The sequence below is a fragment of the Temnothorax nylanderi genome, unplaced genomic scaffold, assembly GCF_030848795.1.
Source record: "Temnothorax nylanderi isolate EJ_2023f unplaced genomic scaffold, tnyl_v1.0 TNYL_tig0172_pilon, whole genome shotgun sequence".
NCBI classification, from domain to species: domain Eukaryota; kingdom Metazoa; phylum Arthropoda; class Insecta; order Hymenoptera; family Formicidae; genus Temnothorax; species Temnothorax nylanderi.
In genome coordinates this window covers 235,512-262,040 of record NW_027249234.1, presented here as the reverse complement: position 1 = coordinate 262,040, position 26,529 = coordinate 235,512, and the positions used below count along the sequence as shown (strand labels likewise).

General features: G+C 45.5%; 1 protein-coding gene across 4 annotated transcripts in view; it reads right to left on the bottom strand.

Moving 5' to 3' along the window:
- Positions 1-25,463, bottom strand: part of LOC139778091 (protein PALS1) — a 68,240-nt gene extending 42,777 nt beyond the window's left edge. Inside the window, exons 1-8 of one of the 4 annotated variants that reach the window (XM_071715872.1) lie at positions 22,620-25,463; positions 20,929-21,041; positions 20,608-20,662; positions 8,971-9,031; positions 7,978-8,059; positions 4,701-4,786; positions 4,002-4,155; positions 2,527-2,711 (exon numbers count right to left, since the gene is read on the bottom strand). In XM_071715872.1, coding sequence (XP_071571973.1) covers positions 2,527-2,711; positions 4,002-4,155; positions 4,701-4,786; positions 7,978-8,059; positions 8,971-9,031; positions 20,608-20,662; positions 20,929-21,041; positions 22,620-22,683 — 800 coding nt within the window. In that variant the 5' untranslated portion in view covers positions 22,684-25,463. Of the gene's footprint in view, positions 1-2,526; positions 2,712-4,001; positions 4,156-4,700; positions 4,787-7,977; positions 8,060-8,970; positions 9,032-15,377; positions 15,546-20,607; positions 20,663-20,928; positions 21,042-22,619 lie in introns of those variants that run through there. The other 3 variants (XM_071715873.1, XM_071715877.1, XM_071715874.1) reach the window with 3 other exon arrangements.
- Between the last annotated feature and the right edge of the window lie 1,066 nt (positions 25,464-26,529).

Genomic DNA, 26,529 nt, shown 5'->3' with positions numbered 1-26,529 from the left:
TAAATTGACGATGTTCCGCTCGTTTTGGACGTTTGGCTCCGTCGCCGGCGCATCTCGTTATGACGCCATTAAACTTTCCTCACACCGTTAATAATCTGCGGTGTTAATTAATGTCTACCTCCCACCCGCTGCGTCGTGCGCTACACGACGCGGACTGTGTCACAAAGTATTAACCGCCTGAGCCGTGGACAAGCTTCGTCGACGCGATTCAGTTTATTAAATTAGAGAATTAAAAGCGGACAATGCGGGTCGCCGCGAGAGAACGCGAAACAACGAGAACCGGTCGCGCGGCAATTTGCAAAAGATTGCATTTCGAGAGAGCCCGCATCCCAGAGAAGTCTAAAGAAGAAGAAGAAGAAGAAGAAGAAAAACAAGAAGATGAATGCAAACACGAACTCTTATCGCTGTTAGCAAAACGATTCCTGAAATATCGAGCGCGAAATAGTAGACTCTTTTCATACAAAAAGGATGCGTTAATCGTGGATCTAAAAATTGCATGAATATATACGGATAGAACGGAATTTCTTCGTTCGGTGCAAAATTGGAGAAGCTCATATACGGAGTATGAGCACCGAGAGTACCAGCTACTCGTGCCGAGCCGTCGCACTTGAAGAAATCCCTCTCCTCCCCACGCGAGTCCTTATGCCATGTATCCCTTTCGTGTCACGTTAGAACGCGCGGAGAGAAGAGAGAAAAAGGAGAGAAAATGAGAGAGAAAGGGAAGAAGGAAAGAGAAAGAGGGCGAAATTCAGGCGAAGAAAGAAAAGAAGAGAGAAAGAGGGATCAGCAGGCGGTTCTGTCGAGGAGCTGCATACCGAGGAGCTGGAAAACGCATTGTTTAGGCTGCACTCACACCGGCTCAGGTGGGTGTGTCGCGAGCGTGAAATACCGGCGAAGTGACTCCGTCGAGTGAGCCCTGCACTGCACTTCGAAGCGGTGCTCGAGTCGCGCCGCAGATTCCAGCGGACCATCTCCATCCGCGAGAGGTAGAGACAGAGAAAGAGAGAGAGCGAGAGAGGGAGAGAGAATGAGAGGGGCATAGTTGATCTACCGACCGATTGGAGATGCGACTCTCTCCGCGGAATCGATTCCACTTTGATCGCGGACCTCGTCGCGCTCCTCCGGGGCGCATTTCAGATTAGCCCACTCGTACTCGATCGCAGATCGGATAATCGTTCGCATTTTTGCGTTGAATTAAACATCCTGATCCGCAATCGGAATTGAAAGTTGTTACGAGCGCGGGTCACGATGTGTAAAATGAACTCGCTTCAAAGATTCTCTCCTAACGTAGAATGTAGGACGCACTAATTTCATTCCGGAGTAAGTTTAAAATCGTCATTAAAATTAAAGTCGGGGATTTCGGAAAATTTTCTGTAGGTGTGATAGAGAGCTGCGTTTAAGAAAAATTCAATAGCGTGAGTAACGCGAGAGTTTATATCGTATATATGTATTTCGTAATAATTTTACGTAATAATGTCTAACAATGTCGTTATGCTAATGCGACAACTGACAAGAACTCGGGCTGCATTAGATGCAGCGCCGAGAAATATTGCATTGCAATATGAAAAAAGATCCGACGCATGGAACTGTGTCATGGTACTTTATTCGTTTTTTCCTCGCGTTTCCTAACTCGTAACTCCTTCTAACCGGTCTTAAAGGTCTTTAATTCATGGATATAACTAAAAAATGAGTTTTAGTTTTCGTTGTCCTGCTCCATTTGCATATATGTAAGGCTCGTTCTTTTTATTATTCTTAAATGAGGTTGCATCTTGCTTCCACAAATATTTGTTACGCTATCGTTCATAAAAACGTGTGGATGTATATGATGTACGAATGTGAGTGTATCGAGCTTGGGTTCGCCAAGTCCAAATGAGTGTGCGGATCGGTCATCCCTCTGGGAGTTTTTAAAAGACTGCACTAAGTACGTTGATGGCGACATCCAGCGGGCATCGGCTGAATTTATGCTTCCCTATCGCGGTAAAGCAGAGAACGCGGGGATCCATGAGTGATCCAATATGATGCGAGTAATCCATTGGACCACTCTCTTTATTAGACACTCGTCTCTCGAGGAGACGCGCCTTAGAGATAGCGTTAAATTCATGAACCCCGATTAGAAATACGATTACTCGAGATAACTACTGAAAAGTACGACTCGCCCGCACTAAATCATACCTCGTTTCGATTTACCCCGAGTCTCGTTGAGGTCGCTCAATCATCTTATTGAATCGATGATCAATTACTCGGTCGAATATAAGTAAACGATAATAATTAACGGACGGTTGCGAGTCCCGAGAGCGGCCGATAAAAACTTTTATATCGGGCTATAAAGGCGAGCGGGATGACTATCGTTTAGTGGGTTAAGCGCCGGGTAACGCCGCATACAAACGTTACTCGCTGAAGGACTCGACGGGGACATAAAGGAGCGGTGGTTACAACGGCGAGGAGCCGATCCGGTGACCTGCGGGAGACCGGAGGGCGTAAAAGTTCGCCCCTCCCCCCACGCGTTTACAAGTCCAATGTACTTACCTGCAAATTGGTTCGTCTCGCTCGTCTAGCGGATTCAGGAAATTGCCGTCGCTCACCGCCGAAGACGTCGATCCCCGCGGCGACCTCGGGCCGCCCTCCGGTTCGCCAATCAGCACTTCCGTCCGACCATTTTGGAAAGGGCTGCTCGAGCGTCGTTCCCCGATTCTTCCGCTCTGCACCGGTAGCTGTCGGAGCAAACAAACGCGAGTTTACGTCTTCATGAATTGACACCCGAGTTTACCGTACTTTTTTTTTACGGGCTCCTCGATCAGTTTGTGCGGCGGATTTCGCCTTAAAATTGCTCGGCCGTTTCGTTAACTTTCGATATCTTTGCAACTGATAACAATTTTGCTGCTTTTCCGAAATTAAGTCGAAGCAAAACAACAATACGCGATTTAATCTGTGCACTGTTAAATACTGAAGAATAAAATTCAAACTAATAAAGGTAAATAACATTTTGTTATTTTGACCATCATGTGTGGCGAAATGTATGATTTTAACACGAAACAGTATTATTTTAACTCTATTAATTTAGTTAAATTAATATTGTTTTAGTTTCTTTTTTTTAACAATGACATATTGAGTAGGAGCAGTGGCGATTTAAAGGAATAATTAAAAATGACTCAAATTGAGTATAATTTGACACTACGAATTTAATAATATGTATATCCGGTTAATAGAACACGTAAATCTTACAGATTATTGATGTGTTAAAACATATCCAAATTGTTCAATAATAAATTTGGAGTAATTCTCATTTAAGCCTATAAACATGTGAGAAAATATTTGTAATAAAGAAAAGTACCGTGATTGTTGCCCAGCGCGGTTAATTCAGAGAAATGTTCTACAGAACAATAAATAACAGTAGCCCGCGAGCCTCGTGAAGACTCCCATTAACGTGCCTAATGCTGGCAATTAAGCGTGATAAACTACCGATGGCGATTTACTATTCCGGAAACTGTTTAATAATTACTTAAGGAATCCAACGGATGTTGCTTATGCAAGCGACGAGCGATTAGTGCCGACATAACGTGTTGAAAAATATATGAAGAGAAAAATCTACAATTCTAATATAACTATATATACATATACATATATATATATATATTTCTACTGATCATTATGTAACGTATGTGCATTATATCGTGGATTTTCCCAATTCGATTTATATTTCAAAATACAACGTAAACATTTAATTGTATTTAATAATTTACTGTTATACGCAGGTGCTGCTTTATATTTAAATTAACATCTCTTTATTATTCGGCACAAAAGATTCAACCCGACCGTATATTGGCACATTTCCTATTGACATATCTTTAATTCATCTCTTTATATAAATAATCATTTTCGCCACTAATTAGAGTTAAATTTTGTTTACATGTATATTGCAACCTTTTAAAAACAAATTATTCAAATACAATTTTTTTTCTCGTATTTCTACGCTTCTAAAGTGAATTGTAAGTTTACGTTACCAAGAGGTTCGCCTCTTCGCAGCTTTGTTGCTTTTCCAAAGCGTCCTTCCGCTCCTGCGAGGTGTCTTCCACTCGGATGTCCGCCTCTTTTCCTAATCCCTTTGGAATCGTACCGTTGCTAAGTTTGGTAGAAAAAGCATTCGTCCCCAATTCCCTGAAACAATTGAGACAGGATCGGATTAATTAAGACGTGACAATAAAATTAATCAATCAGCCACCGATAAGTAATAACTATAAAGTAAAAAATGTGCTCTCCGACTTTCCCTATTGTACAAAACAAAAATGGGCCGCGCGAACGCGCCGGCATTGTGAAAGGATATCAATCACGACAATCGCAATTTGTCACATCCGGTCTGCAGCGATGCCTCCTATAGGCACTGCATACATTTTCCCGGTTACAACACAGACATTGGTTTATTATGCTTTGACAGGAACATCCCAGGGGATATTAAGCCTTCAGAAACTAATTACAAGTATTGCGCCTTGCGCCTGCGAAGCGACATCGCCCTGGCCCTATCGTATCTACGACACAAATTATTTTTAATCGACTCCGAGGCACCTGGACCCCGAGAAATCTGTCATTAACCGTAAATTTAAGAGCGAAAATTTTACAAGAAGTTGAATTTTATCCACGACGCCTCGCATCGTCGCAAGGCACAACAAACTTGTCTCGATATAAAAGAAGGAAAGATGACTTACTTGTCCGCCAAAGTGACCGTAATTTGGCCATTCGATACGTCTTTCGAAGTCGAGTCCTCGCTTGTGGACGCTACCGCGTCGTTTATCTGGAACAATAACAGAAAGTAGTCCGAAATAATACGTGATTCTCGCTAGATTTTATTCCCGATGGAATTAATATAGGAATTAGCAACCGCTAATATCGCAGTAACACCAGTTTATTCCAGTAATATTACACCACACGATGCATGCAAATATTGCAGAAAGGCTACACACCCGCGATAAACAATAAATTCTACCGTAATTACAATTTTTCTTTTATTTGGTTGCGATGATTGAAAATTTGATCGAATGGAGGGTTATCGCAATCACGCGATGGTATAGTACGGCGTAGTATTCAATTTAGCTTTATGAAAAATGGCTGATCGCACAGTTTCACTTCATTTTTGTCGCACGTGCTTCCGCATTTCTGGGCAAAATACAATCCCCGTATTTATCTCTATCTCTATAACGCGTGACGTGTAAATCCGCAACTTACCCGTGCCGCTATATACATTGATTTCAAAAAGAACTTAATTCTCTAATAAACCAATTCCTCGTAAGTATAAAATCTAATAAAAATAAATTCGTCGACATGCATTATACAACACATTACATAAGTAAAATTCAAAACTGATTATTAATGCTTAACGACGTGTAGATAACGACCACGATAATATCATCACGGAAAAAAATGCTGACAACTCTTTTTAAAATATCCTTTCCTCAACTATATAGTGATAGCAATGTCAAATGTTTCATTTTACTAAAAATATTTTTGAAAGTAAAATAATTCTTAAAAAATGTAATGTAAATAACCAAAGTTTACTCTTTTTTCTTCAGTCAAGTAAAAATATTGTTACCGGTTACATATACAATATTATTATATAACTGAAATTTTAGCTCTTTTATAACAGTAAAAAATCTCGAAGTTGGACCATAATTCTAAAGTGCCATGTATACGTTATCCACAGACGTAAATTACGCGTAAACGTCCGACATTGCAGTATTCCAACACCACTGTCTTGGAAAAATTGACGCCGCAAAGTGGTCAGACAATTTCCCAAATGGCACTACCATCGTGCACGAATTAACCGGAGGTCCCTTAGTCCTGCGCCTTCCATTTATCCTAATTACTGACATAAAAAAAGAAAGAGAGAGAGGGGAGAGAGTAATATGCCGGGTTGTTGATAGCAATAAGTGGCTAACCGTGCTAGGAGTGATACGAGCAATATCGAGAAAACTCGTTAACGGTCGTGTGTTACGACATCCTCGCGCGGTTTCCGTTCCGAGATGTGTTTCGCGCGATACGCGAGAACCCGATGCGTGCCTGCTTACGCGAGATTTTAAACCCGCATGCCGTATCGCGATCCCGCATACGACCTTAAAATATCTCGGTCGGCACGCGATTAATAACGAACAATGCGCGGAGAACTATTCTCGGACGCGAACCGGTTGGCAAATGGTTTTGCTAATTCGATAAGTACTTTGCGATGAAGAAGGAAATAAATATTTACAATTGCAATCGAAAGATATGTAACATCGTAATACAATATCAGGAAAGTTATTTGTTATTTCCACGAACCATTCCCATAAACGTTAGTAGAAGTTGAACTTTCACCAATAATTTTCGATCGAAGCGTGCTTGAATGCGAGAGTGAGTAAAACCAATTTTCGCAAACTCATATTCGACTGGAAATGTATTTGGATGTGAATTATAACTCGAGGCAGAAATGGCATCATTAATCGCTCTCGGAGAGGAAATCCGTTTCAGGCGCAAACGGCATGAGCCTTTCTCTTGTAACTAAGAAAAAAAATCTATCAAACATGCGCATTGATGAAGCGGCGGAGAATTAATTCAATCTCTTTGGCTGTTTAACTTCAACTATTTATAGACATGATCTTACGTTTACTCGCAATATTTATGAGAATGTCAAGATAGGAAAAAAAAACATCTGTCGGACACACAAACGTAAAGGAATTTTCACACGTCGATGTAATATCGAAGTCCGAGCTCGACGGGATTACATCGGTTTCTCTGCTGAAAAGTACGATACTCTCGAGTGAAGTGTCGGATGGCGCCAATATTTGTCGCTCGGTTACTAACTCAGCGAGGCCGTCGGGTATCGATACTCTCGAGCAGCTTTGCTCTCGCGGACGAGCGCGTCGTCGCAGCGCAACGCGCTCTCAGGGCGGGGAATTCCGTCTCTTTTTCCCCCCGACGCATATTACTCTCTTCGCGTTTCTCTCCGCGACAATGGCGACGCGACGCCCCCCGGCTGAAATCGCGGGGGCGTCGATGGCGATCGCTGAAACCCGTTATTGCGTAATCGAAGCGCCGCGGCCGAGGCCGAGGATTTTGGACGCTCGCGCCTTCGCGCGAGCGAGCGAGCGACTCGCGATGCAACGCGAGAAAAACGCGCACTCCTGTTCTGCACACTCTCGTAAACAAGGCCGCGCATAATCGCCGTCCGCCTCTCACTCCGCGCTCATTTACTTGGCATTCCACATTTCATAAGCAGCCTCCGTGACGACTCCGCGGCCCGCGCTCGCTCGCGGCCGATCGATTCATTTGCACGCCACGCCGCGCGTCCTCCCTACGCGCTACGCGGAGCACGCACGCGGATGGCCGTCCGCGGCTCCGCGCTCCGCGCGCACAGCGAGCGATAAGTATCGCCGCGGCCGAAAGACGGACGCGCGAGGAACGCGCGATGTCTTTTTAACACACGTATCTCCTATTGTTACTCGCGCGCCGATTGTCAGATTGTACTCAGGATTGCATCAGTTCTGTCAACAGCGAATTAAGGTCACGGGCGCGAATTGATTTTAAGGCAAGGCCTGTAACGAGGCATCGCGCGCTAAATATTTTAAGCCCGAGAAATTTTCAAGCGCGTTAAACATTATTTTTTTCAATATTAATACGGGATTTCTAAAAATGAGAGAAAATCGAACGCGATCTAAAACCGCCGGGCCGGAACAAACTGCGAACATCTCGTTTATTTTTCTTCCACAGAGAGAGAGAGCGTATGTAACAATCGATTAAAAAAACCCCGAGAACGACGAAAAATTGGACACGACAGTGGATTTGAAACCGGCTCTGGTGCAAAAAAAAAAGTGACGTGTAAAAAAGGTGACTTCTCTCATTCGGCGCGGTGAGAGGTGTACGTTGGAGATCGTATCTCGGCGGGGCCATCGAATCCTTTTCGGACACGATATTAACAGGCAATTCCGGCTAATTACGTGTTTCGTTCTTACGTACCCGCTGATGTAAAATGGCCTGGATGTCGCGCGGCTGGATCTTCTTAAGTGCCGTCAATTTCTGCAGCCTCTCCCTCGCGCTCCTGCGAACAGAGAAAAGAAGAGCCCGCTTGAAAAGCTTGTCGCCGCTTATCCTTGGGAAGTCGAACGAGATACCGGAGTGTGAGTCACGGGAGCCAATCCTTATCGCGCACGAAAGTCTTGTGTTTCCGTTCGTCGCTTCTCCTCCTTTCTCGCGGCAACGCGCGCGACACGACTGCGTTTGCGAATTGCCATTGCTGAAATCTTTTGTGAAATCTAATTCGCGACGGTGACGATTATCCGTTCTCATTAAATGTACTTCAACGGCAAGTAATCAGGCAATCAGAAGCGATTTAATGAACGCAATTTTCTCAGACGAGTCGTGCATTCGAACGATCCGGTCTTTCCGTGATCGAGATAAATACAGGAACAGATTTTCCATACGAGGAAAAAAGATAATAGAATAAGTGACGGATAGGTATATGAATTAAGAAAATTAATGTCGTATTATTAACATCGTTGCTAATGTTAGTATCGTCGCGTCTGCGAGTAAGTAACGCCGATCGGATCGATATCACGAAGAATAATAAAAGAGAAGAGAGATACCGGGGGAGCGAACTCCCTGATTTTTACGGCCCCTCGTCACGAGCTGTCATTATCGGCTCGGTCGGGGAACGCGCGCTGCTTTCGAGCGATTCTCGTGACATTTAGATGACGCATTCTCGCGTTCGATCAAAAACACGTTCGCCCGCTGGACACCGCCGCCTTTTATGTGACGTTTAATCGATACACGATTCCGCCCCGACAGGAATGTATTTACTGGAAGCGGGGCACTAGATCTCGTCTCGCGTGCGTGTGTACATTGTGTCACGTAGAGACAACGTATACGCTATAACGTTGCACTCTCGAGGTGGTGCACCCGCCGCGCCGTCTCCCTTACTTCACCGAGTGTTCGTTCAAAAGTTTATCTCACCTTTCGACGGCGATAACCCAGGCGTCTCGTATCCGCCCAGCGTTCGGCCCGTCCAGCTCTTCTGTCGGGAATTCACGAAGAATTAATTAGGCAAATTTATCGCGCATTTAACACGCGTCAAAGAAGCCATTACCGGGCCGCGGCTATAGTCAAATATAGCGGCGGCCGTGTAACGGAGAGCGGAAATAGGTGAAGCGCATCTCCCCGCGTCTCTCTTTCCCCGGTGAGCCTGACAAATTCCCTTCGTTTCTCATTTACTCCGCGCGAGAAGCCACCGTGTGTTTCCATTAATTTAATATCTCTCTCTCTCTCTCTTCCTCTCGCCCGGGCGGTGCTTTTTTTTTCTTTGTTCGTCCTTTTACTTCTGCGGAAGAGGAGATACCACGTTAGCAGCATTTTTATTCCCCGTCCTCGGGTAACCTGACCGTCATTCCTTTCGAAACACAGCGAAACATCTCTTAACCCGGGTCGTAGATAATTCGTAGTTTGCGAAACGCAAGACACACGCACAGTCTACATGTCAATCTAACTTCTCAGTGTATAGAGGTTATATTGACACGTAGACTGTGCGTGTATCTTGCGTTTCGCGAACTGCGAATTATGTGGACCGGGCTTTACGCGACACGCGGCCGGCGAGCGAATTCGCCGCACTTTGCGCGGCGAAAAACTTTGTGCACGCGCGCACAAAGTCCATTGCACATTGTCCTCGTAACTTTTTGCCCATCGGTTTATTTATATCGTCCCTTAGCGGGGAATAACTACGGACCTACCCGCGTATCAACCCACTTTTCTATAAAAAAAGAAAAATCTGATCGATCGCCGGCTACCGTTCTTAGTGCAGGCCGCATCTTCGTCGGCTTCCTCGTCGTCGATGAATTTTATAGTGGACAGATCAAAATGCCTCACTACACCCTCAGGCGCCGCCACGCGATTCAAGGGCTCCGCGAAATTCGGTGGAGGATCGTCGACGATCGATTCGTCGACGACGATCGATCGGCTATCGTGACCCGAACGCGACGAGCAACCGCAAAAGAGTAGCTTGCGAAAAAATTTCGACATGCTCGTACTTTGTATCGAACAAAGAATTTTTGCAGCGAGCCTTTACGGAAGAAGCGCGAGCTTTTACGTTCAGGCAAAGAATTTTGTGTTCCCACACTTTTAGCGAGCTACGCTCATCTTTTTAATTGGCATTGAACCGCATTGATTTAAATCTATTTTTAATTACGTTCTATTTATAAAAGCGTATAGTCCTATCATAAATATACACATCCTACGAAAGAGTGAAAGATGGAGGTAAAACAACTCGAGAGGTGTTTATCTCTTAATGCAAATGGTGTCTCACGTGTCTAATATAATATTTCAAAAGCCGTAATTTACTCGCCATTACGCCGAGCGCGAAATTTCGTTTTTGTAACTTTATCTGTAATGTAGGTAGACCATTAAATTTGTTTCGCAATATTGTTCTACTTCTTTATTAATAACGAGCAACAAAGAAACGGCCACGATACTGCATTTCCATTTAATGCAACGGCATTCCGAAAAGTCGCAATTAGCAATCTAGTCGATTCATCGTTTACACTGGCTGCAATTGATTGGCCAACTCGTTAATGATATTCGGAAACTGATATCGGGCACCGTTTGAAACACTGTGAATGAAAAGCTCGCGCGGAGACTTCCGAAAGCCTCCCTGAAAGAGGACGGTATTCGCGCGTGCACACGTGTCACGAAACTAGAAAATAAACTCTCCGCCGCAGCCGGCGACTGAGAATGGATAGCACGGACGCATTCACGAAGGAGTTTATATTTGGAACTACACGCTGGCACGGACGATAAAAATTGACAGAGAGCGCCAGTTCAACGCACTTATAGCACGGCAGGGGGATATAAAGACAGAATGTTTAAGGAATTTGCGAAAATCCCCGTCGCCCCGAAATTCCCGCGGAGATTGAAAGAACAAACGCCTAGATCGATATGGTGTGTCAGGGCGTTCTTAAATTCCTGAAATACGTGTAGACCTTCCCGGGGATCGTGCCATTCTTTTTGTTATCACTTGATGTGATCCCCCGACCTGGTTTTCTCGCAATCCGCTTTAGTGCGAACCAAGTAACTGATTAAATGTACGTCTGGCGGTTTTCGTTTCTGAAGAGACCTCAAGACATTCTATTCCCGGCTGTTGGAAGTTTTCACGGGCGAGAATTCAACCTCCATTTCGCGATTTTTCGCGTTTAAAAAAAAAATAAAATATTGTTGATAAAACGGATAAATTCATTCCTCAAATATCATTAGAGTGATTATCGTTTCTGCGTTGCGAAAGATAATTATTATTTTCTTTTTCGATTGAGCCAATTAACACAATTGAGTTTCTCTCGTAAAATTCACTCGGTAAAATCGTTCGCATTTTCCAATCGCTTTGACAGCTTTTGATATTTATACTTATGGTGCATACATGTTGTACGCATACATGCACCATGCAGTCCATGCACTTCGTACTTCGTTCATTGTCTTCCGAACGTGTATAGCTGACATAGTGTGCGCCGCAATTGCATATCACTTGAAACGCTCTAGATCAAGTCTCGGTGAAGCTTTCCGTGTCACTACCTTGCATACATTCATTGCCTTAAAGCCTTTTGTGCTTTACCGAACGACAGGAGAAGCGCGCTAGGCGAAGAAAACTCTCGCAACAGTTGCCGCTCTGCTCCCTTTTCAAAATGTTCTGGCTTAGCTCCAAAACGTATTCAGATATGGCACGGCAATTCGGAGAAAGTGTGTTTTCGTCTGAAAGCACACACCCCGTTTTTCCTGTTTTATCGCAAAACGGTTCTGACATTCCGTGACAAGTATGAATATCACGAGCATATAAGCATGATGCACAAAAGCCAGCCTTTGACGAATTTATCCTGGGACGAATAAACCGCTGAGAAATATCAATGAAATCCAAATGTTGGCATTGGATACTATTTTAACTCTATAATCACTTATATAAATAGATAGTAATTAATTTGGATATATGTACACCGATCTTAATTTTTCAATAATGTTCGCTGATAATTCATCATTAATTTTTAAATAATTCCGTAAAAACGAAAGAAAAAGAAGCAACTTGAGATAGCTTCTGTAATAATGTATATGTAGAACATAAATCACATAAAAGTATCACAAGTATCTATAATTTAATAATAATCTATATTATTATTATATATAATATATATTTATATTATAATTTAATAATAATGATTTTTTATTCGACTTAACAGGCCACCTATATTAAATACAGTTATCACGACGTGATCTAGAGCGTTTCGACCATTGATTTTGATCCTTTTCAAGTGTAAATCTATAAATCACAAATTTAATAATCAAAAGGCATGTAAATTGTAACTCACACCACCAAATAAAAAATCATTATTGTTAGTTATTGGCGATTCAGAGTTTCACATTTGATTTGACTGTAATTTAATATTGTATTACGTAATTATAATAGAAATTACGGTATCACTATTAATTTATTAACACAAGTTAATTATGATATATGTGTGCGGGATGAATGTGCAAATACTTCGTTAGCGGTAATACCCCGCTTAACGTGGCATATATCGCCGCCTCATTCTCATTCCGTGTTTACAATGAATAAGACATTCGTATGAATACGGCAAACGGAATTCAGGATCAAATCGCATTTAGCGTTAAATGCGGCGCACAATGGAGGCGCGAATGCGGACCGAAGGCAACGGGAGATAGGGACTAAGGCTAGATGAAGAGGCATTACGTTCGCAAATTCGGTGACGCGGTAAATTCGGGTCAAGCAATGCGTTGCCGTGATATCAACGTTGTGTCTGGAGTAGTCTCCTCGCGCGATCCGGAGAGATCTACTTCGTCGGAACGGCAACTAGATGCTCGCGCATATGTCGTGTGTACGCGTATACAGTACGGCAATCAACTATGTTACGCTAAGTATAGGCTTTACCCGAGTACCTAAGCCAGACCGCTCCCGAAAGGCACCGCGAGTTCGATAGTTGGACAGCGGTTAACTTGCGAATAATTAAAGCCCGGTCGATCCCGGTGCTAAAATACCGTGCTCAAAACCGTAATCGTATTTTCTATCCTGTCGAGCAATCGCGTGAAAATTAGCGCCCTGAAACGCAATATACGCAACAAAAGAAGAGCGAGAGAGAGAGAGAGAGAGAGAGAGAGAGAGAGAGAGAGAGAGAGAAAAAGAAATCCGTTCCATCTTTCTCCAATTACTATTTCGTATCTTGATCTCGTATTTCGCACTTTGACGTTATCAAGATAAATAAAGAGAGCACAGGTAAACGTAAAGTTCAATTTTTCTCGTTATCACATGCGAGTGATTATTAGAAATCGTGCTTTATCGACTAGAAATAATTGTCTCTGAAGTACGATGGGAATAACAATTTTCTTCTAACAATTTTCATAAATTATGAAACGATATCTGAGAGACGATATATCTATTCTGTATACAAATTTGTAGATATACGAGATACCATTTATGTATGAAGATAATACAAGAAGAAACAACTGTACCAATGCGCGGAATGATTTTGATCATATGAGTAGTACGGCTTGACGCAAGAGGAGGCGAAAACCAGTTTTCTAACTGTATAGGCTGTGCCACACAGTGATGCACGTAGTATACATATATGTACACAGAGTCAAGCTACGGCGAAGTATGCCTACCGAGGTTTGGACATTTGATCTATAAGACAATATTTTGACCCTGTACACAGTACGTCAGAATCTATTACAGTTTACAAACAGAAGTTTACAAACTATTTGTAAATTTCTGATAAGCTGATTTAAGGTACTTTGCAGAAGACTCAATTATTAATGCAGGCTAAACGCAGCATCCGTAAGGATCTTACGGTATATAAAAGAATCTTTAAGATTTTCGTGAAATTTTATTCAAATTGTCTTACGAATATGTAGCACAATTAATTTTCTACATATAACGATCGAAAAATATTAATTTGGTCACGATGTAATTAAAATTTTTTAATTCTCTTCAAATACGTGATTTTAATTAAAAGTGCAATAAATGTATGCCGCTTTTATGTATTCTAAAGTAACTGACGGACAACTTTAATTACGTCTGCGTTTAAAATACGCGAAGTCACTGTGTATATATTACTTCTCTAATTACTGCAATCACTTTTAACAGATATTGTAGACAACAAATAAATCAAGCGGGTGAGCACCTTTGCTAATATTTCTAGGAAAATTGTGTAAATTGCAAATTTGCATCTATGTAGAAGAATTAGTCATCTCCTTTTTCCTCGTTCTTTTCTTCACAATCATTTCTATATACGGTCACGTTTTAATATAGTTTTGCCATTTTAACGTTTAACTTTTCGTAAATATAACGGGCGCAATAAAATTTAAATAAAAGACGATTAAACGAAATAGTATTTGTTTGGGTTCTCCACGGTGGATTACGCGAAACGGCTGGTAAATTGTCGGAACGAAAGGCATCACTCAAGATTATTGAAGGTAATAGAGAAACAATCGCTAACGGGCCGCTTACTTTTACGAGCGCGATAACTGTTTTTCCAAGATGTATCGAATCCGAGATGATGATTTCAGCATGCGCTGATTCGACTGTCGGCTCTCTCTCTCTCTCTCCCTCTCCCTCCCACCCTCTCTCTCTTCATCAAATTCTCAAGAAACTGTACGCATTAGTTGCCGGATCAATATATCGAGTATGCGACCTAATCGCGTTGGTACGCCCTAATCCGTAGGTACATCTAAATATTTGCAATGGTATATACGATCCAGCCTGATGACCGCTGCGTCACAAGAATGACGGGTGGATTAACTTTAAAGAAAAAGTAAAAGTTCATTTTAAAGAGATGCGCGCATGTACAAAATAATACATCTCCTTTTCGAAATTGCTGTCGCTCCATTCAAAATGAGATTATATTAATTTTCATATATCTAATATCTAGTACGTAATCATGGACAAACGCGAAAGGAAATGAGTAGGATAATTATTAACGTCTCTTAGCGATCACATGACACTTATTTAACGCGTTACATCATTGCGTTGCGCGGAGGGCTGCGGAATGCCGGTGCAAGACCCACTTAAGGAGTTACAGCAACGACGGAAATGGCAAAAGATCGCGCAGTCAGCGTTTTCACGAATGTCCAAAACGAATTTCTCCGCTGCGTATATCGTAATATGTTCATTTCTACAGAATTCAACGATATTAATTAATGTTCGACCTCTCCTAAGTCTCAAATCCTCTTTTCGACAATCTATTCGATGTTCGACTTACATTCGCGTGTGATTATATAGATTGTTCGAAGGAAAACCTAGTGCAAATCTGTGCTCGAGAGAGAGACTCGAGATTTGTGTCCGAGTGCGGATTTCGGGATACAAATGCGATACCTACCGATCAGCGGTGATCTGTTTGGTATTGTTCGGTATTTCGGTTTTTGGTATACAAAAAGAGAGTTTTGCAGCATTTAGCAGCCTTTTTTCTGTATTCTGCGCGTCGGAATCCATCAGAATTCAACAGGTTGGGACGAAAACAATTTAGCGCATATCACGGAGGGAAGTGCGCGCGAGACGATTTAAGCGATCGTGCCTAATTTATACGTCGGCGGTCGATCTGCTCCCGGGTCGCTCATTCTCGATTTCTGCTGCATACCTATCGCGTTCTCGCACGCGAGCGCATCGGCGCGCGTATACAGGGTACTCCGGCGAGAAGCGTGAAGAGATCACGAGACGGTATCCGGTACCAAGTCCGGATTCCAATTTTCCTCGACGAAAATTTCATTTCGACCGTCACGTCTCGCACACGGCGTTCGTTTTCCAACGTCGAACGTTCCCCCGGTAATCGAGCCGCAAGGTGACTTCTCGTCGCCAAACGTTACGTGGTCTGTTTCTTTTTTTTCCCTACATTCTTGAAGCATCCAAACACGTCGAAACTACATCGCGATTCCGTTTTCGATCCCTTTTCTGGCGAAGTCTCGAAGATCGAAAGACTCGGTTCGGAAAAATGCTACATGTATTTCGATCCTGCGCGAAACGAATCTCTCCGAATTCGAGGAACACAAAAATCGCTTCTTCACTCGCTGTTCGCCGGACACCCCGTATACTCCGCTCCGGTTTCCGCGCGAGGCACTCGTTCGACTGCATCCCGCGTGCCTCGCGCTCGTAAAACCCGCGCCTCTCCCGTGTCTTACGTACCGCGGCTTCACGCACATCTCCCGTTTCCTACTCTCCTCCGTCACGTCACGTCCGTCCGTACGGCGTTCGGCGCGTCGGCGCTTCCTCGTTTCCGTGACGGCCGGCCGTGCCGTGCCGTGCCCGCACGTACATTCAGTACATCGGTATACATCCAGGAGCGCGCGCGAATACGCCCATGCCACGACAATACGCGTTTGACACGCATCGTGGGCAGCGCGATTGTTAGCCCGCGTCGGAGAGGGGCAAAAAAAAACACATTCCGCATTATTCGCGGTACGCATGTACGCACACGGAAGGCGGATGTGCGGCCGCGCGGATGTTGCTCGACGTGAAAATCACGCGGGGCCGGTTCACTGGGGAGAGAAAGAGAGCAAGAGAGAGAGAGAGAGAGAGACTCCCTTTTTTACATTTGTCTATCTCTCCGGAATCTAACTATGCATACATATTCTTGTAAGGGGAGAAAAAAGAGATCGAACGTTTTATAACTTGATTTCGTGCGCAGATCGGGATGGTTCGAAAGAATATTTCTCGTGGACCAATTTTAATGGATAAGTTCGCGTGTCATCATAAATAAAAAAGAAAAGTACGTACGTGACGCAACGGACAGCAGATTTAAGAGGATGAACGAAACTCAGGAGCGGCGGAACAACGTTGACGTTGACCGATGATGCAAGAACGTAAAACAAACTTTCGCGTCTCTAACAATGAGTTATTATTATGGACACACGTCGGTCACTCTCCTGACACTTTTCGAACGAACTAAGATTTGATATGATGTACATTACAAGTACATCATTGTCATGTAATATTATATTGTTTATAACAATTATATGTAACAATAACATGAATTGTAATAAATATAACATTCATATATCTTGTGGATATTTATTTAATTAGTAAATTATATATTATATGACTAGGGAATCTTATAAAGCTTTGAAAATAATTTCGCAAGATGCATTTCTGACATTACATCCGTATAAAGAACCGTATAGAATGACGAGGTTCTAAATAGCCATCTATATCTCAATGCAAGGAATGCGATTGAGCGGAGGACGTAATATAAAAGCGTGCATAAAACGCAATAGCCTATCCTGGAAAATCTATTATATACCCGATTCTAATCAATATTCCTAACGTTTCGCAAAACGTCAATTCGCCTCAATAAGAGACAATCCATTTCGCAAAGCGCGAGGGATGAGCAGAAATGGAAACACGCGCGCGCAAGAGAGGACATCATTTAAACTTCACACACGCAAATTTATACAGGATTAAAACATTCATGCAGGATGTATTAACGCAGACTTTTTCATTGTGACAGAGAAGAAAAAGAAGGACAAACGAGCGATGTGTGAGAGAGTTAAATAATTACACGCTCTCGCGCAAGAGATCCCGCGAGACTCGGGAGTGACGATGACGGGGCGTGGAAAAAAGAATTCAATTGATCCGGGTAGATGAAAAATGAATTTCTATACAGATCAAGTAAGATATTTCCACGGTGATATTGAAAATTCGTTAATACTCGCGAGATGACACGGCGGCAGGGGAGTCGGCGTGACCGATCGACGAGACGAGTCGAAAAGGAAGGATTACGCGCGATTAATCGAGCGCCGAAGGCTCGGTAAAAATTATCGGCGCCGCGGCGTGACAAAGCGGCACGAGAGAGAGAGAGATTTAATAAAAGTCAGGCTACACGAGCCCCGCGGTATACCAGGCTCGTAAACAGCGCGCGCGGACGCGAGCTGAAAACCGCGGAGCGCGCGCGACGAGGTGTGTATCGGAAATAAGTGGCGCGCGTGATATTGCGAAGTCGACATGTCACAAGAGACGGTGAAAGAGAGACGAATGGCGGAAAGAGGAAGGGAGAAAGGAAGGAGGACAGGCGACGGAGACGGAGTGCGAAGCGTTGGCACGTTCTGGTACCGATGGCGGTACCCAGAAAACGCGGCCCCGAGAAGTCTGCAGATCGGCACGCCGGGGGGATCACGCCAAGTGCGCCCGATGAGAAAGGAGCGAAAAGAGTGCGCGACGAGAAAGAAAGGAAGCAGCGTTACCTTCGAGCGGATCGACAGGTCGCGGAGATGATGACGAGATGATGAGAGAGCGAGAGAGAGAGAGAGAGAGAGAGAGAGAGAGAGAGAGAGAGAGAGAGAGAGAGAGAGAGAGAGAGAGAGAGAGAGAAAGAGACGTACGGGTAAGAGAGGCGAGAGGCAGGAAGACGGATCTCCTCGCTGCTGGCCTGGAGAAGCGCTCCTTCAAGTCGCTAGTGCAACCACTGCAACCACTGCAACCACCACCCCACCGGACGGCGATCACCACAGAGCGCACCTTAATCCATCACGAATTTCACTCCTCCGTCACGCGCGCATCGATCGCGGGAGATGACCGTTCACCTCCGACCCGCGCTCGTGATCCGCGGATCGACCGCGGAATCGCGCGGCTCGTCCGCGCGACGACCGCTGGCGAACCACCGCTCTGCGCGCGCGGAACGCGAACGCAGAAACCGGACGCGTCAGAGCACACGTTGCGCGTTCCCGCGGTTGGCTTCACCCGATATATGGCACTCGCGCGACTCGCGCCGCGATCCGGGCCGCGATCCTCGCCGGACAATCGGCGAGAAACGAAAAGTCGCGCGCGCGTTCTCCAACAAGGAGAAACTCGCTACGTGTCGACGGCCGTGTCGCGTCGTCCTCGTCGACGTCGACGTCGTCGCGCCGGAGAACGGACTCGCGGGTCGCGGCACCAGGACGAAACGGAGCAGCGCGCGGAACCGCTTGGCGCGCGTACGAACGGCTCCTCCGTACTGCCGCGCGGAGCGTGACAGCGGATACCATTCGAAGGTTATACCTCCTGGTCCGCCATGTGCAGCCGCCAGCCTGTCCGCCTGCCTATACCTGCCTATACCTGCCTACCTCCGGAGTTCTCCGCTCCTGCCTCTCTCCCTCCTCCCCCCCCCCAACCCCCTCCTCCTACTGCGATACCGACGATACCGTACGCGGCCACCTGGAGCGTTTACCTGGCGAACGCCGGACTCGCACGAGCCTTCCCGGAATCGGCCGACGGTCCCCCCTGAACGCCGTTCGAATTTTGCCGCGCCGACGAATGACCTGCCCGCTGATCCTCCGGTCGCGTCTTTCTATTATTCACCAGAACCGTCCAATATGCCCAAACAAATGCCTAATTGCCTAAAGAAATACGCCCGAATTCGACTGGCGATGAATCCGAAGGTAGCATGATGTAAACGCGACTTGAAAATCAAACGGCCACGCTAACGCGCCACGTTGCGAATTTTAGCAAACGTTAATGCTGTACGTTGATTCGTACAATAGAATGAAACAGCTTAATGGGGGGATAATTATTGGAATAATCAGAATGCAGGAATATATTATGGGTTTCGATAAATATCGAGCAAAAATAATGATACAGAGGCGTGCATTTCAAGTGATTTAAACGAATTAAAGGGCTTGTAATTTCGCGTCCACTTCACGGATGCAATATTGAAATCGATTGCAATAAACCTGTTATCAGCGCGCGCAATATAGCGGCGCCATTCATATGAATGAATCACTGTATTATCAGTGTCCGCACGACAGCGACACGTTATCGTCTATGCTACACGCCGGCCGACAACGGGAAAAAGAACGAAATAATTATTTCGAAGCGCAATAGGGTGCGAATCTGTATTCGTAATTCTCTCACGCGGTACTTTCCTGACATATGTATGCGAATCCGTTACTTTTGAAAGGAAAATGCGGAATTCACGCTGCAGAATTTTTCTTAATATTCTCCGGACTGTCGCTCCGAGTACCGTTGATCGAAAAATTGTGTCCGGCAGGAACGAATTGCGACTTCGTCCCAGCTTTTCCGCGACCAAATTCTTACTTTCGTCCTGCCCGTCAAAAGTTTGTCGCGCGTGACGTCCTACGATGTGTTTAAAAACGCTACGCGTTTGCTCAACGAGGGCGAGAGCACGGTACGGGACAACGTGAAATCGACCGTGGCCAATGTATTTAAACTGTATTCAAATTCGTACGAATGTCTGTCCGGTTACGATAAAGCAACAATACCATCCGGTCGGCGATGAAATGTCTCATTTGCTTTAAAAACATCTGTTCAAAGAATAATACGTCGCCGGCATTTGAAATAACGAGGACGTAGATGAATTCACGTGAAAAGTATATAGCTCCGCTTCACAACCCTAGTTTATCTTTCTCTCATTTTCTTTCGCCTAATCTTCCACATTATTGCGCTCGTTGTTTTCTTTGTAATCCAAGATTTAATAAAAATTGCCATCCATCTTTGCTACTTCTTCGACGCTTCACTTATTTCCGTCTTATTTCTTTTAATATTTAATAGCTTGAAATATATAATATTACTTGATTACTTTTAAAAATAGATATAAAAGATGTAAAAGAGAAAACTCGACTCACCCATCTTGTTTCCGCTTCTCCGAAGACGCAGACATATTGTTCGAGATTTGATGCACTTAAATCAAAGGAAACACAATTATCTGTATTATATATAATTAAAAAATATATAAAAATAAAATATATACCTATATATATATGCTATATATTACACATTTTCCATTTTTCTCTTTTATAGGAATATATTATTTATTAATTATCTTCATTTTCGAAAGAGCGATGGTAGTTCATTAAGAAATGTGTGATAAATTATGAAATATAATGAACCACTTCATTATATAAATAACTTATAACCAGAAATATATTATATGCTGATATAATTACCTGATGTATGTATTGAATGACTTCATTATGAGTTGCATTTTCCAAGGTGCGACCGTTTACTTCTAAAATTTCATCGCTCACTTCCAGAGTGTCCACATTGTCCGCTGGCGATCCTGCAAACACACACATAACGGTGAATATAATCTTACTACAATTTGCTTTCACAAATTCAATTGTTATATTATACGTTATAAGGCTGCATTCCGATATTTACTGTCAGCAACTGTCAGTACTAAAAATCTATAGTATACGTGACGCAAAATATAAAAAAATATAGATTTTCAGTATTGGCAGTGATTATCGGAATGCAGCCCACAAGTATTACAATATTCAAATATTATAATAAGTAACGTTAGGAAGAAATTTTTTGATGAACAATTAACTCTGATACGTATTGTGAATGTTGATTGCATTTCGTGTTAAATGAATATTACAGCGCGCCTTCGAACGCGATATTGTATTCAATAATCCGTAATGAAACGAGACGTCGAAGCCTGATTAGCCTGCAAAAATCCCTGTTTAAATGTTCATGGATGTAGCACATAATCTGCTTCGTAAACGGGAACGTATCTGCTAATGAGCACGGCCATTTAGAGAGCATTGCGCGCAAACGAATCCAAAGCAACCAACGAAAGTATTTTTTTTTCTACATCGTACAGAATACAGGATGGTGCGAATAGATATCCTTCCTCTCGATAAACTAAAGGAAAAGAACACTATAGGGATGTAACCGATTTATCAATGTCTTACAATTCAAATATTGGTAGTGGGATAATTAATACACCGTGGCTAATTTAACTTCGTAAAATATGTAAAAGTTAATGTAACGCTCATGTTACGCTAATGTAACGCTAATACAAGTTGTATCAGTACATCGCCGATGTTATACCGATCTTTTATACAAAGATTAATTTCTAAAAAAAAAAAAAAAATTTAGATTCGAACGTCTTCCGAGAAAAAATATCCAACAGGAATCAAGGGAAGAAGAAGCGAGACATAAAATAGAGCGAGTGCCTCCTTCGGGGCGATAAAGCGCGCGTTACGATAAGTAAACATAAAGGTCAGCCTATAAATAACACGTCGCGAAACACGTCGTCGATGTAAATCGTCGCGCATTACCGTAACACGTCGAGCAAATCGGATATCCGTCCGTCGCGTCGCACATTTCCCGTTTCCGAAAGCGTGCGACGTGTGCGTGACGTGTAAAGCTGCGCGCATGTGACGATCGCGCTAACGAGAAAATTATCACTTCTCATTTAGATTCGACTAGTAACGCGCCGTCGCGTACCCCCCGAGCGATCCAGGATAATCGCATTTACATCTGAAGAGACGATCTCGAGCGATTCATTCGACAAATATTCGACGGGCCGATGTTAAACGCCACGCAGACAAGACAATCTACCTGAAAGCACCATAAATTGTTATCCGTCAACATAAAAATAACGCTTGGCATGCGTGAACTCACACAAAGTATGTGAATGCCTTCGAAAATTTAATTCACAGATTATACGTTCCATAAACAGATCGCGCATTGTTTACATTTCAAGTAACCCGATACTCCGGGTGTTTCACCATCGCGCGAACGAATGTTTCGCGGAATATCTGACGTCTGTCGAACATAGATATGTATATGTATAACTAACGAACAATCGCGCCGTAGTAAAACGTGCTAACGTAAACGCGCTACGTACCGTACAGCTTGATCTTCCCATCGTCGTTCGTCAGTATAATAATGTATCCTCCTAGATCGACCATTTTCGCTAGTAATTATCCGCCGTACGTGTAGGGGGGTAGTCCGCTATATTAGATTACCTCGCGCGCGACACTCCGCGCGAGTGACGACACGCGCGCGCGGGCGGGCGGGCGGGCGGGCGGGCGCGCAACGTGCACGGTAAATCACTAATTACTTGGCACTACGCCGCCGGGTCCGCCCCGAAAAATCGGTCCGCCGTTATTAACGTCGTTAGCACATGTCATTTTCCCGGTTTCCTCTTGCATCCTGCACTTCATTTTAGTATCGACCTCGTGACCTACTTCGCGGCCGGCTATACAACGTACAACGATTATTATATTTTTCGCACGACACGGGGAACGCACCTCTTTCCCTTTCCTCCACCTCTCCCTCGCTTCCGCGATTCGTTCTTCCGTTTATTTTTCCGTTTCCGGGTGCAGGCCTTTCTTTATCGTGCACCCCGACGTGCGTTTAACCGCGCCTTCCCGTCGTGCTCGCCGCATTTACGATCGTATCGCGAGATCGTCGATCGGCCGTTTATCGGGAGAATCCAAGATTTCTTCTATCTCCTCGTTTCTTTATTTCTCTCTCCGCTAAACGGACACTAAGGCATCTATGCTCCACACGAGGGGTGGTATAAGAAAATTGCTACTACGACGAGAACTACGATACACGCTCGATAACTCGGAGCCACCTAAGAGATGGACTAAGGAACACATAATTATCTTTACGTTCGACACTCCACCAGCGTGTCACGATTTTATTACGTATTATACTCCCTTTTACGTTTTTCGTCTCTCTCTCTCTCTCTCTCTCTCCCTCTTTTCTTTTCTCTTTTTTGAAATCGCACGCTCTAGCTCTGCCGTCCGATCGTCCTGATCGTCCTCGCGGTCCGTCGCGATCGTCGCGACGAGGACGAGGGCAGCGAGAGGGAACGAAGCGGCGCCTCCACGGGGCCCGTTATCGCGGGCCCCCCTACATCCTTACGGCGACGTGCCTCGCGAGCCACGGCGTGAGGAATAGCGATCGCCGGTTCACAATCCCACGGCGAGCCGGAGCGTCTCGTTATTGATCACCGCTTCGACTAACGTCTCGTGTGCCGTTTCCGTGCACGCACCACCGGCCATCGTCCTGTCGTTTTCGTTCCGCAACCACCGCATTGGCCCCGCGCGGCGGTGCACGGTGCACGGTGCACGGTGCACGACGCCGAAAAACGCGTATTAGCCTCTGACTTCCGACCAGCTGCTGTCGCCGTTGCCGCCGCCACTGCTGCTGCCGCCGTTGCTGTTGCTGTTGCTGCTACCGCTGTTGCTGTTGCTGTTGCTATCGCTGTTGCTATCGCCGCTACTGCTGTTGCTGCTGCGGTTCCTCCGATCCCGCTGTGCGCGCTACCACCCTCCGTGCGGTCGCACGTCGGCGACGATCGTTACGGGGCATCTGGCCAGTAGCGCGGGGATCGCGCACGACGTCCCGGACTTCCCGCCGGATTCCCCGGCGACGATCGAGATCATCGCGCGCGCGATTCTCGGCCCCCTTACGCAATTGTCGCTCTCCCCTCGCGTCTCTCTCCCTCTCGCGGCGCGCGCGGTGTTTATCGATGTTCGCGCGCACGGCAAGCGCGAGTTTGCCCGAGTCTGAATCGAGGATATCGATCCGCGCGATCGCGAGATCTCAATTCGGGGGTCCTACCCCTCGCGGCTCGCGGCTCGCGGCTCGCGGCTCGCTCTCCTCCGCGGCACGCGGAACAATTGATCCCTCGACGGGATGTTGAGTCACGCTAATCTCGCGGGAACGACAGCACGTCCCTCGTGTCGCTGCCTCACGCAGCACGGCGACGCAACGCGGTGACGAGGATCGAACCTGGGTGTACCGAGCCCCCGCGAGGATCCCGCGATCGACATCACCGTGGCCATCGACGAGTGGCTCCGCGACTCGCGACACTCCTCCGCCCGCTCTGTGATGTTCTCAAGTCCTCTCAGCTGTCCGACTGCACTCTCGCGTCCCGTTCCTCTTCGCCGAGGATCAACGCCGAGATCCTCGTCGAGAGAAACTACGGATTTCTCCCGAACGGAGAGAGGGTCCAATTGGCTCGGATCGGATCGGATCTTCTCTCGAACGATTTCCGCGCACGAAATAAGTACTGCACTTACGCACTCACGCACTGTCTCTCACTCTCCTTCGTGTCACAGGTCCCCGGGTTGAGACACAGCGCAACTGTGCCGTGCTCTATTTCTCACCCTCCTCCGTCAACGACGGCGCGCAAACCACCACCCTAATCGGCGCCGTGCAGTGTGTGTGTGCACCTCGGGAGCGGCGTAACGTCTCGAATCCCCGGCCGAATCGCGAGTCCGATTAACTTGAGAGAATGCGCGCGGTGGCGGGGGGAGGGGAGGGGGTGGCGGTGGTCGGTGGCGGTGGCGGGGGCGATGGTGGTGGTGGTGGTGGTGGTGGTGGCGGCGGCGATGATCCGCCTCGCGGACGACGTCGAGGCCGATCCTGGGGGAACAGCGCGAAGATGCTCGCAGCGCGAGATGGGTGTGAACCCCGTGGGTACGTGCGCGTTGACCGACGGCGGCGGCAGCCCTGCCGACACCGCTCTCTCTCGCCGCTGGAGCAACCCTCCAACCTCCAACCCTCCGCTCCGCGGAGCCGCCTCCAACCCTCGCCACGGAGCGGCGTGAGCGGCGGCGGCGGCGGCAACGGCGGCGGCAGTCCGCGCCGGCGTCGTCCCGTTGGCGGCAATCCCCGGTCTTCGACTTTATCGTTTCGAGGCCCTCTCCTCTTGTGTACGCCGCAACCTTCACGCCGTACCTGCGCCGTCGACTGTAGGGAATGATCGGGAGTATCGGGACGCGCGCGACGCGACGGCGACGGTTCGGGGCTTCGGGGCGCGTCGAGAAGAGTGCAGGTCGCAGGATGCGCACGGGGCGGCGTTTCTCGCGGCCGCGATCGACCGGATCGACGATCCATTGGAAATTGGCTCTGGGAAATCGGGGAATCGTTTCTCGACATCTCGCGATGACTCTCAGCTCTCAGCAGTCTCAGCTCGGCCGCGATTTGCGCGCCCTATTTCTCTCTCTCTCTCTCTCTCTCTCTCTCTCTCTCTCTCTCTCTCTCTCTCTCTCTCTCTCTCTCTCTCTCTCTCTCTCTCTCTCTCTCTCTCTCTCTCTCTCTCTCTCTCTCTCTCTCTCTCTCTCTCTCTCTCTCTCTCTCTCTCTCTCTCGCGATTATTAATAAGATTTTCCTCGGCCCGCGAAGGCGGGAGGTGCATCTCGCGAGAGCGGCGGTACCGAGGGTGCTATTACCGCCTAAAGCCGCCGCTGGCGTTATCTATCGTATGACGAAAATTGCGAGAGAACCGAACGCACTTTATCGACTGCTCTCTTGACCACAGATTTCTCGATGACTTTCTTTTTTAGACTTTTTTCAACGGAAATTAACTGAAAAGGCATTGCGCCATGCCGGATTTTAAGTTTCAGATGAAATATAAACTAGTTTCCGTTCTATGATTTGCTGTTATTTTTATCAAGATGTTTATAAAACAGAAAATATATTAAAGCTTGAATTTATAAATGTCGAAATACATTAGAGACAGTTTCGACAACCAAGTACACAGCATAAATCGTAATACAATAATAATCAACTCGGAATCGATTATCTCATAATTTCCAATATGACGAGTTTCGTCACAGATTTAAAAATCCTGTTAATAAAAGAAACATTCCTTATTTGAAATAATTGCAGTAGTCTGTTCTTCACTGACAATGAGTCTAGTATTTTCAGATGTCGAGATATTAAATTCCAGTTACACCTGCATCTCTTTTCATAAGCGTGATATTTTTGTTTATTTATTTATTTATTTATCACCC